This window comes from Leuciscus leuciscus (assembly GCF_965113295.1).
Source record: "Leuciscus leuciscus genome assembly, chromosome: 14".
NCBI classification, from domain to species: Eukaryota; Metazoa; Chordata; class Actinopteri; order Cypriniformes; family Leuciscidae; genus Leuciscus; species Leuciscus leuciscus.
The window spans coordinates 10521432-10534399 of NC_138738.1; the positions used below are offsets into that span (position 1 = coordinate 10521432).

Consider the following 12968-nt stretch of genomic DNA (forward strand, 5'->3'; position numbering starts at 1 on the left):
ATAAATAATAAGACGTATACATAAGGTTGTACTAGGCTATTCTTCCCTGGTGCCGTGTGTTGATCTTGAATGTCAGTTTCACGTTTTTTTGAAGGGTTTTTGGTTGCTCTGTCTGGACATTTATCCACCCTACCAAGCCCTGCTGTCATAACACTTCATACTTCACAGTCACAACAACAGAGAGGAAACGCTTTTATTTTTTTATAAAAGGATCGAGTGCAAGACAGCAATATGAGGAAAACCTAAACATCATAGAAGATAAAAGTGTGTTACCTATTCATAAACATCAGAGAAACAGCCAATCCTTGCATTATTCATGATGCCATTACAAAAACATTACAAAGGCAAGTATTGTAGGCTATATGCTCTTTGACAGTATAAAAGTTATCCTACTACAGCCTATTATTTAATGAACATGTTATAAATGTCTAATACATTTAATATTCCATGTGACATTTTAACTACATATTTAACAGTGTAAAATACACCAAAAAGTTTTTAACAGCAAGCAATAAAAAAGTGTGATGTTATCCCTTACAAACATTAATCACTAAAATACATGGTTAATATTTGAACTATGGTATAGGCCTAACCACAAATTAACCATGGTTTTGCTACACTAACCATAGTTTAACCATGGTATTTGTAGTAAAACTGTGGTTGTACAAATGGAAACCAACAAGCCAAAAAACGTGGATACTTAATTCACTTTTAGGCTACTATAATAAAACCATGGTTAATTTTTGTAAGGGGTGAATTGTCCTCACAATGTCTTCAAAACAGGGAAGAGGGAAGCATGTTGGGATTAAGTAATAAATGAAGTGACTGAAAGGAGAGAGTTATATTGTTCATGTTTACGTCTTGTTTACTAAGAGTCCCTCAGGTGTAACAAATGGGATTTTGTTTATCTACACACCATGCCTGATTGGCTGCCTATATTGTGTAGCATTATGACAAATGAAATTGATTGGCCAGTATCTCGCTATTGCACTCAGAGAAAATCAAAATGCACTTTGAAAGACATCAGACTTACTGCGGGCTTAATGGTTTCCATTTATTGTCACAGTTTTGACCACATTTGGTGTCACAAATAATAACCCATACAAAAATGTTCTATATTTCAAAGACTTTATTTGTTCAACTATACCATCTAGAGCCCATCGTTCTCTTGCCATCTAGTGGCTGGACTCAGAACTGCAAGAAGGTGTAGCAAGCGCACTACAGTCCAGTAATTACATTGAGAAATCTCACGAAAACATGTCCAGGGTACGTTTAAAAAATGGTGGCACTTCACAATGAGGTCCCATTAGATAACGTTAGCTAATTCTTTGTTAACATTAGTTAGTAAAAATGAAACTGTTCATTGTTAATTCATTTCAGCCCAGGTATTATTATTATTAAATAATATGAACAGATGCAGCTTTTGGATTTAATAATATATAGGTACATTTTGAAATTAACATTAACTAAAAGTAATAAATGCTTTAGAAATATTTTTCATTTTTAGTTCGTTAACTCATTTAGTTTGCTATTATAAAAAATGGAACATTATAGTAGGTTAAAGTTACAAAACAAAAACATTTAGAACAAAATAATTTGCATTATTATTATTATTATTATAAAATTATAATTTGCACAAAGAAAATGATGTCGTTAAGTTCTTGAAATTTGTGACATGACACTACAGGTAGCCTACTTGTGTCAATTAAGCACACATAATTAAGTGTAAAACTTGATTGAAAATGTAAAATGTAACAAACACTGTAATAAATTGCATATATATATATATATATATATATATATATATAACTAAGCAAGTGTGATTCATATTATCTGTTGCATTATTTCATTATGAATAAAAGCATTATATGACATGGGCTTCAATCAATCAATTTCAACTAAAATGAAAAAAGAGACAACAATTGAATATAAGGTTAAAAAAAAAGTATTTATTTGGACTTAAGAATGGTTCACATCCAAACAGTGGGATGGTGAAGGATAACATCACAGAGGGGTAATCCAACCATTCAAACACACATTTAAGAACAGCATCACTAGACAAAAAGTGTTTAGAGAAAAAAAGAAGAAAAAAAAACTGACACAAACATTTTCACAACCCACTACTACAGACAGACGGCACTTTTGTCCTGTTGAACATTGTGTCCAGAGAAGGAGAAAGCCTATTTTTTTTTCCTGTTATCTTTGCGTACATACAATATAGACCCACTGTGGCATACGTACAATACACACCCAATGTTGCATACATTCCCAAAACATACTTCCAGTAACATCACATACAGTCTATTAAGTACAGGGATGCACCAAGTGCCTTAGAAATCGTGCAAGTACCATACAACATCCTATTATCAGACCAACACAGTCTTAAATACTGCAATGCATTAGATTGGGTAGAAGATTTAACTTAACAGCAAAAGTATACGCTTTTCACAGCACAGCCTTGAGTTCACTGGCAGAGGAGAGATAAACAGAGATGAATGACACAACATGGATTTAAAGGCCATGACTATTTGAGTATGTTACGGATGGCAGTTTCTGTAAACTCTATATAATTTATTATCAAACATCGGCTCGTTACATAAGCGCTACTATACATATGAGCTGTACAACAGATATGTGAGAATGTAATACACTGATTTCCCCAGCAGAACGAGCAGAAGTCTGATACTCAAGTATTTAAATTCATAACACACCAAGGCATGATTACAGCATGAGTAAAGACAGTGTATGAGAATCCAAGGGTGTGAATTTCTCAACATACACTGATTTACGTGAACCTTTGGTGCATGGCTGCTAGTGCAAGCTAGAGTTAGGAATACCTACAATGACAGTAAGACAAGATATGCTGTAGAACGTATGAAAAACTTTCAGAAATGTGGTAGCAATTTCACATTTGTACCAAAAAGCTTCAAGTTCTGCCAACAATTTTTATTTTTCCTGCACATTGTCAATGAATGAGCAATACCAGCACTGACCACCAGAGGGAGACTATGAGAAGGGATAGGCCAAATAAGGCCACCAGAGGGCAGTATTTGTCTTAGCCCTTATATGTAGAGAAAGGTTTATCTGGTAAATCCACACTAAACAAGACTCAACTGGTATTTCACAGACAGGGCTTATATTTAGCCAGGATTTGTCCTTGGTTCAATTAGGAATTTAAGTAGCTTTTATAAGCGTGCCTTCGAAAAATTCATTACTGATGTGTATCTTGAGACAAAACAATGGCACCAACATATTTTAATATTTATCAGAGCAAGTTGCTTTCAGTTAAAACATGAATTTTAGTCTAGACTAGGCTTAAGACTGGTCTGTAAAACCGGGGGCAAGGGTTCCCACACATTTATTATTATTATTTTAAATGATGATTACTGGACGAGGTTATATTAGTAGTAAGTAGTATTATTAAAAAAATATATTTTTTTAATAATTTTTATACATTTCCATAGAATTTTATTTCTAGCCAATTATTTATGTTCCTGCTGAGAACAAGAAATATGCATACCTGTATGAACTATTGCATACCTGTGATTTCGAGGCCGGAAAATCGTAATTTTTTAATTCCCTGATATTTCCCGGTTTTCTATGACCATGGAAACCTTGTACTGCAAATTACAAAAGGATGACCCTATGTCTCTTTTATACATCAAATTATGAATTTTGCATTGCAATATTCTGTTTCCTTTACTGTAAATATAATTAAGTCATTTTTTAAATAACATTTTAATTCTAGCCAATTTATTATAATCGGGCTGAGAATAACAGGAAAAACTCATACCTGTGTTCACTTAAGACATTTTTACAGACTTTCATGTAAATGACTTTCGAAGGTCTGGAATTCAAGAATTCCAAGTTTTCAATGGAAACCCTGTACTTCAAATCACAAAAGGATGACTATGATGATTATGAATAATGCATTGCAATATTCTGCACGTTTTCTTACTGTAAATAGAATTAAGCCCTCATCCATCCAGGTGTAATTATGCAGAAGTGACTGAATTCAAATGAACATCCAGAAATAGATGTGTGCCCTAGTAACCGTAAATAATAGTCCTTATGCATGTCGTATGTTTAAATGGTGCCTACTGGGAAGTGATGTGGGAAGATATTAGAACAAAATTAGAATCCCTTCCTGAGATGAGCCTAATCCTTGCAGCTACAGACCCAGTTCCTGGCTGAAATCTAATGTATTTCGGGACAGAGTGTGTTGTATCTAGGAAAAGGCAGCACTATTATTCTGTGAACAGTGTTGCTTATTGGTAAAGAGAAGCACGTGCTTGTCGATCTCCCTCACATGCGGACAACAGGCTCATGCTAATACAAAGCTGAGGAATTCAGACAGAAGCTAATTACCAGTCTTTGCCTAATTATTTGTTAAAAGAAATTCGAGATGGCAGCAACAGGGCATGGAGTCTTGGAAGTGATTTTCAATTTTTTATGCTTCTAACGCAAGAGCAAATCAGCATGGCAACAACGACTAACTCAGACACGTGATGTAACAAATCAAGCATGGCTTTAAATGCAAATCTAAATAGCTCTTGTGCGTAATAACAGTACTGTTTTTTATATGTAATTTCTATTTTTTCAAAGCTACACAAGCTCTCGCATACGGTCACACTGATTGGACTGCGTGAAGTGGCAAATCCTAAGGCAAACTGTAAAAGTAAAATCAGTGAAGATGAGATTAAAGCTTTGGGTTCAGTGTATTTGAGTGGATATCTAGGTCAGTCGGGCAAATTTTGTTCACGACTGGGTATTCCCTCTTCAAGCAAAGCTCAGGGAGGAGGGGTAACGCTGAGGATGAACCAGAGATGATATGACAGATTGGGGGCAGTGAAGCTTCTCTTGTTGGAGCTGGTTTCTCTAGGCTATTGAAAATTTTGATTGGGAGGAAGGTTGTGTACCTCGCCAGAGAGAGAGCGGTATGTATTTACAAATGTATAATTTATTACACTGGGAAATGCGCAGTGCTTTGCACCATATATCTGACATAAACAAGAATGTTTTTGGGTGAATCTCACAACAAGATGTCCGGATTATCCCAAAGCCAAGACAAAAAAAATTATAAAAATATATTTTGCATAAGAAAATGAGACCTATTTTGAGGATTTATAAAGGGATGCACAAAATATCGGCCACCATATCGGTATCGGCCGATATATGTTCATTTTTATTGTTATCGGCCCGATACGAAAATTTGGCCGATATATTAAAGCCGATAAATAATGGATTATTTCCTTCAGATGAGACACTTCAGGTGAAGAACTTCAAACTGTTCACCATTACGGTTTTGAATTGCTTGAAATACCGATAATTATCGGTTATCGGTATCGGCCAAAATTTTCATATCGGTGCATCCCTAGATTTATTTTACTATGACATGGACACATTGTTTGAGTCACCCTTTTGAGGTCACAAAAACACTGACCACTTGTGTACCATCTGGTTATTTTAGCAAGTATTAATATTCATATAATCAGTTGACAGAGTATACTGTATATTATGGGATTCAAATATGTAATTGATGGATGCTTGCAATAATATGGAGGGAGCTCACGGGAATACCCTAAAACCATATAACTTTAGAGAATGAAGCATTAAATGCGTAAATTCAGCATGAAGAACTGCTTTTTGTATTAGGAAACTGATGTGATCCAAAAATTAGGAAAAAGGTAGAACACTCCCCAAACTAATAATAATATTAATGGCTCAGACTGACTATTGATTCATTATTTGTTTGCTTATTGGTTGTAAAAGCGTTTGCCATTCTAGTCTCCCTGCCTGGTCATGTCCTCGGCTGTACAAAAAAGAATCTACCCAAACTTTATATACAAGTAAAACTACATTTTACCACAGGTTTCTTAAAATTAGTTGGTATATTGGTTTTCTGCATCTCATATATGTATACAGCTTGGCTATGTTGTTACTTAGATGTATATCGCTTATTCTACAAACGAAAGGCATTACAAGTTCAAGTACAGTATATCTCTATTTACAACAGCTCAAAGGTGGCCATGTTAGACAGTCTTTGAGTGACCGTTTGGTTCTATTATATGTACAGTCCAGTTCTTGAAGGAGGGTCTTATCGCTTATCTTAGAACAGTCCTCCAATGAATAACAGAACTCTTCTGGCCAACCAGTGCAGAGAATCTTGCTCTAAATAAAGTTCACATAAGAATAAGAAGGCCAAAAAGGACAACTTAATATTAATTCTGAGGTAAAATTAATAATGATATAAAAACAAGAGGATTTTTTTTTTTACTCATACTTTATATAATGCAGCTCAGTTGCATGAAATTTACCCTATAAAATTATTTTTTTCTTGTATTTAATTTTTTTTTGTCTCTTTCACAGAGAGGACAGGAAATTATGGGAAGAACAGAATGGAATGTGGGAGATCACCTGAGCCAGACTCAACTCATATCATCCACAACCAGGCTCAACACGTAAGAGCACGTGCCGACCACTAGGCTTCAGTTTCGAAATCTTCTAGGCTCAAAAAATACATTAGAAAATGGAAAGAAAAGCACTCCTGAACTTCGTCGCTGCAGCATCGTGCCCTGGTTCACCCTCACCGGCACAGGTAGCTGCATCACACCACGGGCTACATGGTTCCAGGTTTCTCACCCGAGTTGGCAGAGGAAGCTGCAGCACTGCTTGCGTTGTTAGGAAAGATCTTCTCTGTGGGTGTCACGGCAGGGCTTCCCACCCCAGAGGAGCTGGAGCTGCTGGAGCGGTGCTGCGTGGGAGGGGGGCGCATGGGTCTCATAGGTGGAGGTCTGAGCTGGGCTCCGACCAATCTGGCGGACAGCGCCGGTTTAAAGGTGGTCATCATCTCGGAGGTGGAGCTGCTGCTGCGCCTCAGGGCCGCGTCTGGGTCTCGGATCATGATGGTGTGTAAGGGGCTCGCTGGCTCCGAGCTCACCGGGTTCTTGAGCGGTTCTAACGTATCCAGAACTACGTCGGGAGCTTGTTTGGCTGTGTTCTGCCGTTCCAATTCACGGAGCTCATGAAGTGCAGTGTTCATCGTCTTCTCAATGTCCTGTAACAAAAATATTGTTCAGTTTTTAAGTTAAGACAATTTAATGCAGTTAATGAAGAACCATTAGGAAAGCTATTTTTAACATAATGCCTAATATATGCAATATATATATATATATATATATATATATTTTTTTTTACAGTATGTTTTGAGCATTTGATTTTATTATTAGAAAAACTTGACAATTAGTTAATCAAGTACCATTAGGAAAGCTATTTTCAACATAATGCCTTAAGAAATAGATGAATAATTGTATAATTGTTCAGTGTTAATCTCACTCACTGTAATCACAATTACATACAAATAATGTGATAAAATATATTCAACATGACACAATTTTTATAAAAAAAAAAAAACTAGGTTTTATTACATTATTTTCAAGCATTTTATTCATAACCTAGTTTTTTTTATTTTTTTATAAAAATTGTGTCATGTTGAATATATTTTATCACATTATTTGTATGTAATTGTGATTACAGTGAGTGAGATTAACACTGAACAATTATACAATTATTCATCTATTTCTTAAGGCATTATGTTGAAAATAGCTTTCCTAATGGTACTTGATTAACTAATTGTCAAGTTTTTCTAATATAGCAAAGTCAAGCATTAGGGATTTGTTTAAATCCTCTAGCACCACTAATAAGAACCATGCTGTAAGAAAATGATCGATAACTTCAATTTGTTGTTTTTCTGCACAGAAAGTATTTATGGAGCTGTATGGCCTTAGAAATCTCTCATCTTTCCTGGGGATTCATCTTACTTTCTTCCGGAGCGGTCTAGTATATCACGGAGGCAGATTATGTTTGATATACACACAGCGTCGCTGCCGTCCTGATAGACTATAAACTCACTGCTTTCCATTCCTCTTTCAAGACCGACCATCTCCGTTCTGTCTTGTAGCTGAGCATGCCATAAAAGTTTAATGCTCGGAAGATAAAAGGCTCATGAAGACACATGCTCACGCACAAAAAAAAGTAGCTTGCAAGGTCTTATTACCGAGCAGACGTCATCAATAACCCCACACACACCCCTAAACACATTTACACACACACCTCAAACTGAACATCAAGCAGTAATGTTATTTAGTTCATGTAGTCTGTGCTTATTATGCATTATCAATTCACAAAACAACACATTTCTCTCCAACAATATCCATCATGCCTTCGTTTTGATGTCTGTATTCACATAAGCCGTTTTCTTTTCATTAGGTGAGCGCAGACACAAAGGGGCCATTACAAAAGATCATTAACTGTTCCATGTGCCACAGACTTCATTATTTAATCGTGTGCAAATGAAAAAGATGGATCAGTGCCAGCCTATCTCGTTCATGCTGATATCTGTCTTTTGTGCCAGCTCTTTGTTTCTGCTGGACTCAATCTTGCCAGCTTCTTCAGGCACAGAATTCTGGGCTAATTGCAAGGCTCAAAGAGAAAGACCAAAAATCTTTCATGACTACAACTTAAAAGTATTTCTGAATCCTTTTGAGCTTTGATTTATAAGGGTACAAAATATAAGAGGATTTATGGTACACTTAGTGAAAATATTTGAATGTTTGATTTTATAGCAATATCAATTTATGTTTAAATATCATGTATTTAAATCAGGGTAATTTAAATAAGACTGTATAGAAAGTAGTGCTGTCAAATCATTGTGATTAATCGCATCTAACATAAAAGTTTGTGTTTATATAATAAATGTGTATGTGTATACAGTTTATTTTTATATATATATATATATATATATATATATATATATATATATATACACACACACACACACACACACACACACCTATACATATTACACACACACATATACACGTGTATATATATATATATATATATATATATATATATATACATATATATATATATATATACAGTATATATACATATACATATACATACATACATACATACATATATACATACACATATATTTTATAAACAGATAAAGTCTATTAATCGATTTGACAGCACTGATATAAAATTAATCTTAATTTAACTTTTGTGAATAATTAAAGGTGCTTGTTTATTATTTTTCTGTCCAAAACTCTGCTTTGACTTGAATGATACCTCAAATAGTGGTTTCTTTTCTCACAAACCCACAGACACACACATATACATACATACATACATACATACACACATATATATACATATACATACATATATATGAAGAGTTCAGATGCAAAAGCCTCTAAGTGCCATCTGAAATTTTCTTCTAGAATGATAATTTTTATCAAGCTTGTATATTTAAGTTAAGTCATTTCACTTAAATGACAATAAATAGGTAATTTGCATTGCCATTTAAGTGAAATTATTGAACTTAAATATACAAGCTTGATCAAAATGATCATTCTAGAAGAACATTTCAGATGGCACTTAGAGGCTTTTGCATCTGAACTCTTCATATATATATATATTACTTATGATGACAGTAACTACATTTAGCGTGTAAAAAGTACAATAAAATAAAGCGTTACCCATTTTCATTACTTGAAATAACATATAACTGAAATAAAATATGCAAAAATGTAAACCTTTTTTTTTTTTTTTTGCTAGATGTACAATATTACCCATTTTCATTTAGTGTAACTTTATGACCTTAAAAACTTAAACTAAAACTGAAATAATATAAACAATATAGACATGCATACATATAGACCATAAAAATGGAAAGAATAAAGATAAAATCTAATTCAAAATATTAATAAGAAAAATAATAGTCTCTCAGTGATTCTAAAATAACACTGTCTTGCTCTACAATACTGTGAATTTGAATGAGAATCTAAAAAATGTGCTCTCGCTCTCGCTCACCTCTGCTAAAGCCTCAGCCTCCAAGGACTTGTGGTCCCCAAGGCTGCTGTGTCTCGTTGCTCCTGGAACAGGCCTGAGCGGGTGACCTTCAGGATAGATCTTCCTCTCAGGGTAGTTAATGCTTCCTGCACTGCCAAAGGTTCCCAAACGTCTCTTCTCGGGACTCTCTATGTGGCCCCTAGTGACCGCCACTTTGTGTGGGCTGCTGGGGCAGGCTGCGGCCCGTGGTGGTGTGTCTCGTGGAGGACTGTGAGAGTCAGTGCCACTGCGGCGTCGAGGAACGGCAGACCCATCCGAACGCAACCTAACCCTGCAGAAATACACAATGAGCTTGCAACAAGCTTAAATACAGACAGTCACACTGTGTTTTAGCTCAAAGCTGACTGCAAATACTGTACAGTCTAACGATTTTTGTTAAATATTCGTGTCACAAACAAGCCTTAAGAGATGAGTAAATAAGCTGCGAGGAGAAACAGAATAATTCAGATCATAATTTTTTTCTGAGACTGAAAATATGTGGAATAAATGCAAGCAGAATTCTGCGTAATCAGCCACTGACCGGCCCATGACCCCGCCAAAGTTGTAATCATGCGAAGGTTCACACGGGGACTGCAGATCGTTTTTGGATGAGGCCTTATCGTCCAGTAAAGGTCCACTGCTGGCCTCGCTGTCAGCCTTCTGACTCAGGCTATCAGAAAACGCATCATCCCTAAATAGAAAGAGACAAAAAACGTATGTTTCTCTGCAGACCACTGATGGCTTATGAAAGATTCCAAGCAGTGCAATTTGATTGATTAACAAATAGACCTAAATAATTAAAATAAATAATAAAACACTTATTTATCATATCAATAATTTGAAAACAAAACCACAGGCAAATTTATGGATTATATAAGTGAAGTCATTTTAAAATGTAGGCTATATAAACTAAGTACACTACTTAAAACTGTAATTGTTTGGTGGTGTCACTTTAATTAAAACATGCTAGTTCATCTTCCAGTAAAAATAGTAAAATAACAGTTTTCTATTTGAATATATATATATATATATATATATATAAAAAATGAATTTATTCCTGTGATGGCAAAGCTGAATTTTCATGAAGACATCATGAAGACAGTCAACTTTTGAACGGTAGAGTACATCATAATGTTCACCAGCTAAACTGTCGCACACACAAAACAAATGTACATAAAGCTGGCAATGGAACAAGCCTCTGGTTTCTTATTTTTCAGTCCCAGCAGCCCCAACAACCCTCTCACTTCATGTCTCATTCAGCCCACAGCAAGCAAACATCCACTGATCACAGTTTCACAGCATGTTCTCGGCCTGCTTTTACAGTTCTCTTGGGAGACGACAGCAGAAGGTGTTTGGTAATGTGAAGCTGTTGAACGTCACATTCATGGGGGAAAAAAAGTCTCCGAAAAAGTCAACAGCCCAAGTGTTTCATTATGCAATCTTTCAGCAGTCCTGTTTAGTGATTGCCTTTTAAACACACTACATGGATTGAAGTACATGCTTGTTGAACACTTAATTTCAAAACCATTGCCATTAACAGGAAGCTGATCCACTCAAACAGCGTCCATTCTTCTGGTATGACTTTTCACTAGATGTTTGATGAACATGGATTCAGCGATTTACTGGCTCGCAGTTTGCAAAATATTTAATCTCTAATTTTGTGTACCTTTAATTTTTTAAGCATTTAAAGGGATAGTTCACCCAAAAATACAAATTATTCTATAATTTACTCATCCTCAAGCCATCCTAGGTGTATATGACTTTCTTCTATCAGCTAAACACAATCGTATATTAGTTTAGTTATATCAAAAAATATCCTAGCTTCCAAGCTTTATAATGGGAGTGAATAGTAACTAAGATTTTGAAGCCCAAAAAAGCGCATCCATCCATCATAAAAGTAATCCATACTGCTCCAGGGGGTTAATAAAGGCCTTTTAAAATGAAGCGATGCGTTATTGTAAGAAAAATATCCGTAACTATAACTTTATAAACTAATCACTAGCTTCCGGTAATATCCGTCCACGCATTCACGAGAGGGTCGAATTCAAGCGTATGAGGTAAGAGTAGCGTAAGCTTAGGTGAGAGTAGACGGCTCTCGCAGTTCAAATAAACAGGGCTGGGAAACAAGCTCCTCCAACATTTCTCTTAAATTCTTGTTTTAGACTTCTAAATCGTGACCGCCATTTTGTTTTGCTCTATCCTCTGCGCTTCCGCGTTCATCAATCCGTCATGTGTCGGGTCAGAGGTCACTCTTCCGCCGGAACTAGACTCGCTGTTTAGTTTATAAAGTTATAAATATGGATATTTTTCCATTGGATATATTTTATATTTACAAAAACGCATCACTTCGCTTTAGTATCGTATTAATTACTTTTATGATGGATGGGTGCACTTTTTTGGGGCTTCAAAATCTCTGTTACTATTCAATCCCATTATAAAGCTTGGTAGAGTCAGGATATATATATTTTTTATATAGCTCCGAACTCCGATTGTGTTTGGCGGAAGGAAGAAAGTCATATACACCTAGAATGAGGGGGCTTGAGGGGGAGTAAATTATGGGATCATTTTCATTTTTGGGTGAACTGTCCTTTTAAGTAACTAGATTACTGAAATTAAACATCATATGGCTATGCTGTGTTTAAAGCATTTTGGTGTTGAATTTACAGCAAAAAAAAAAACTATTGTGATAAAAGATTTTGGTTATTCCGCCCCCCTCTACAGTAGAGTAACTGGCAGCCGGTTGTCTCCATGCTCTTTTCATTTTAGCAACCTCAATTTTCCTTATTTGCTGCTGTCAAATCTTGCAATATTAGGAATGGGGCATGGACTGACCCTTTTAATAAACTCATTCATCAAACTGACATCAGTTAAACCATACAAAGAGATAATGAGCATGTCATCATTTTAGTAATTACTGAAACAGCGGTAGGACAGTTAATATCAGTCATTGATATAAATATGACCAACTCAAGGACACTGCAATTTCATGTCATCTCAAGACTTTATAAAAAGTAAGAGAGAAGATTGTCTTTCTTTCAGCTCACTTTAACCTTAGTGAAGCATGTCATGTC

General features: G+C 35.4%; 1 protein-coding gene across 2 annotated transcripts in view; it reads right to left on the minus strand.

Annotated features, from left to right (window-relative positions):
- Nucleotides 1–1929: 1929 nt before the first annotated feature.
- srgap3 (SLIT-ROBO Rho GTPase activating protein 3) overlaps nt 1930–12968 on the minus strand; it is a 92838-nt gene continuing 81799 nt past the window's right edge. For both annotated transcript variants that reach the window (XM_082137351.1, XM_082137350.1), the window contains exons 20-22: nt 10439–10588; nt 9880–10189; nt 1930–7057 (exon numbers count right to left, since the gene is read on the minus strand). In XM_082137351.1, coding sequence (XP_081993477.1) covers nt 6620–7057; nt 9880–10189; nt 10439–10588 — 898 coding nt within the window. In that variant the 3' untranslated portion in view covers nt 1930–6619. The remainder of the gene's footprint in view (nt 7058–9879; nt 10190–10438; nt 10589–12968) is intronic.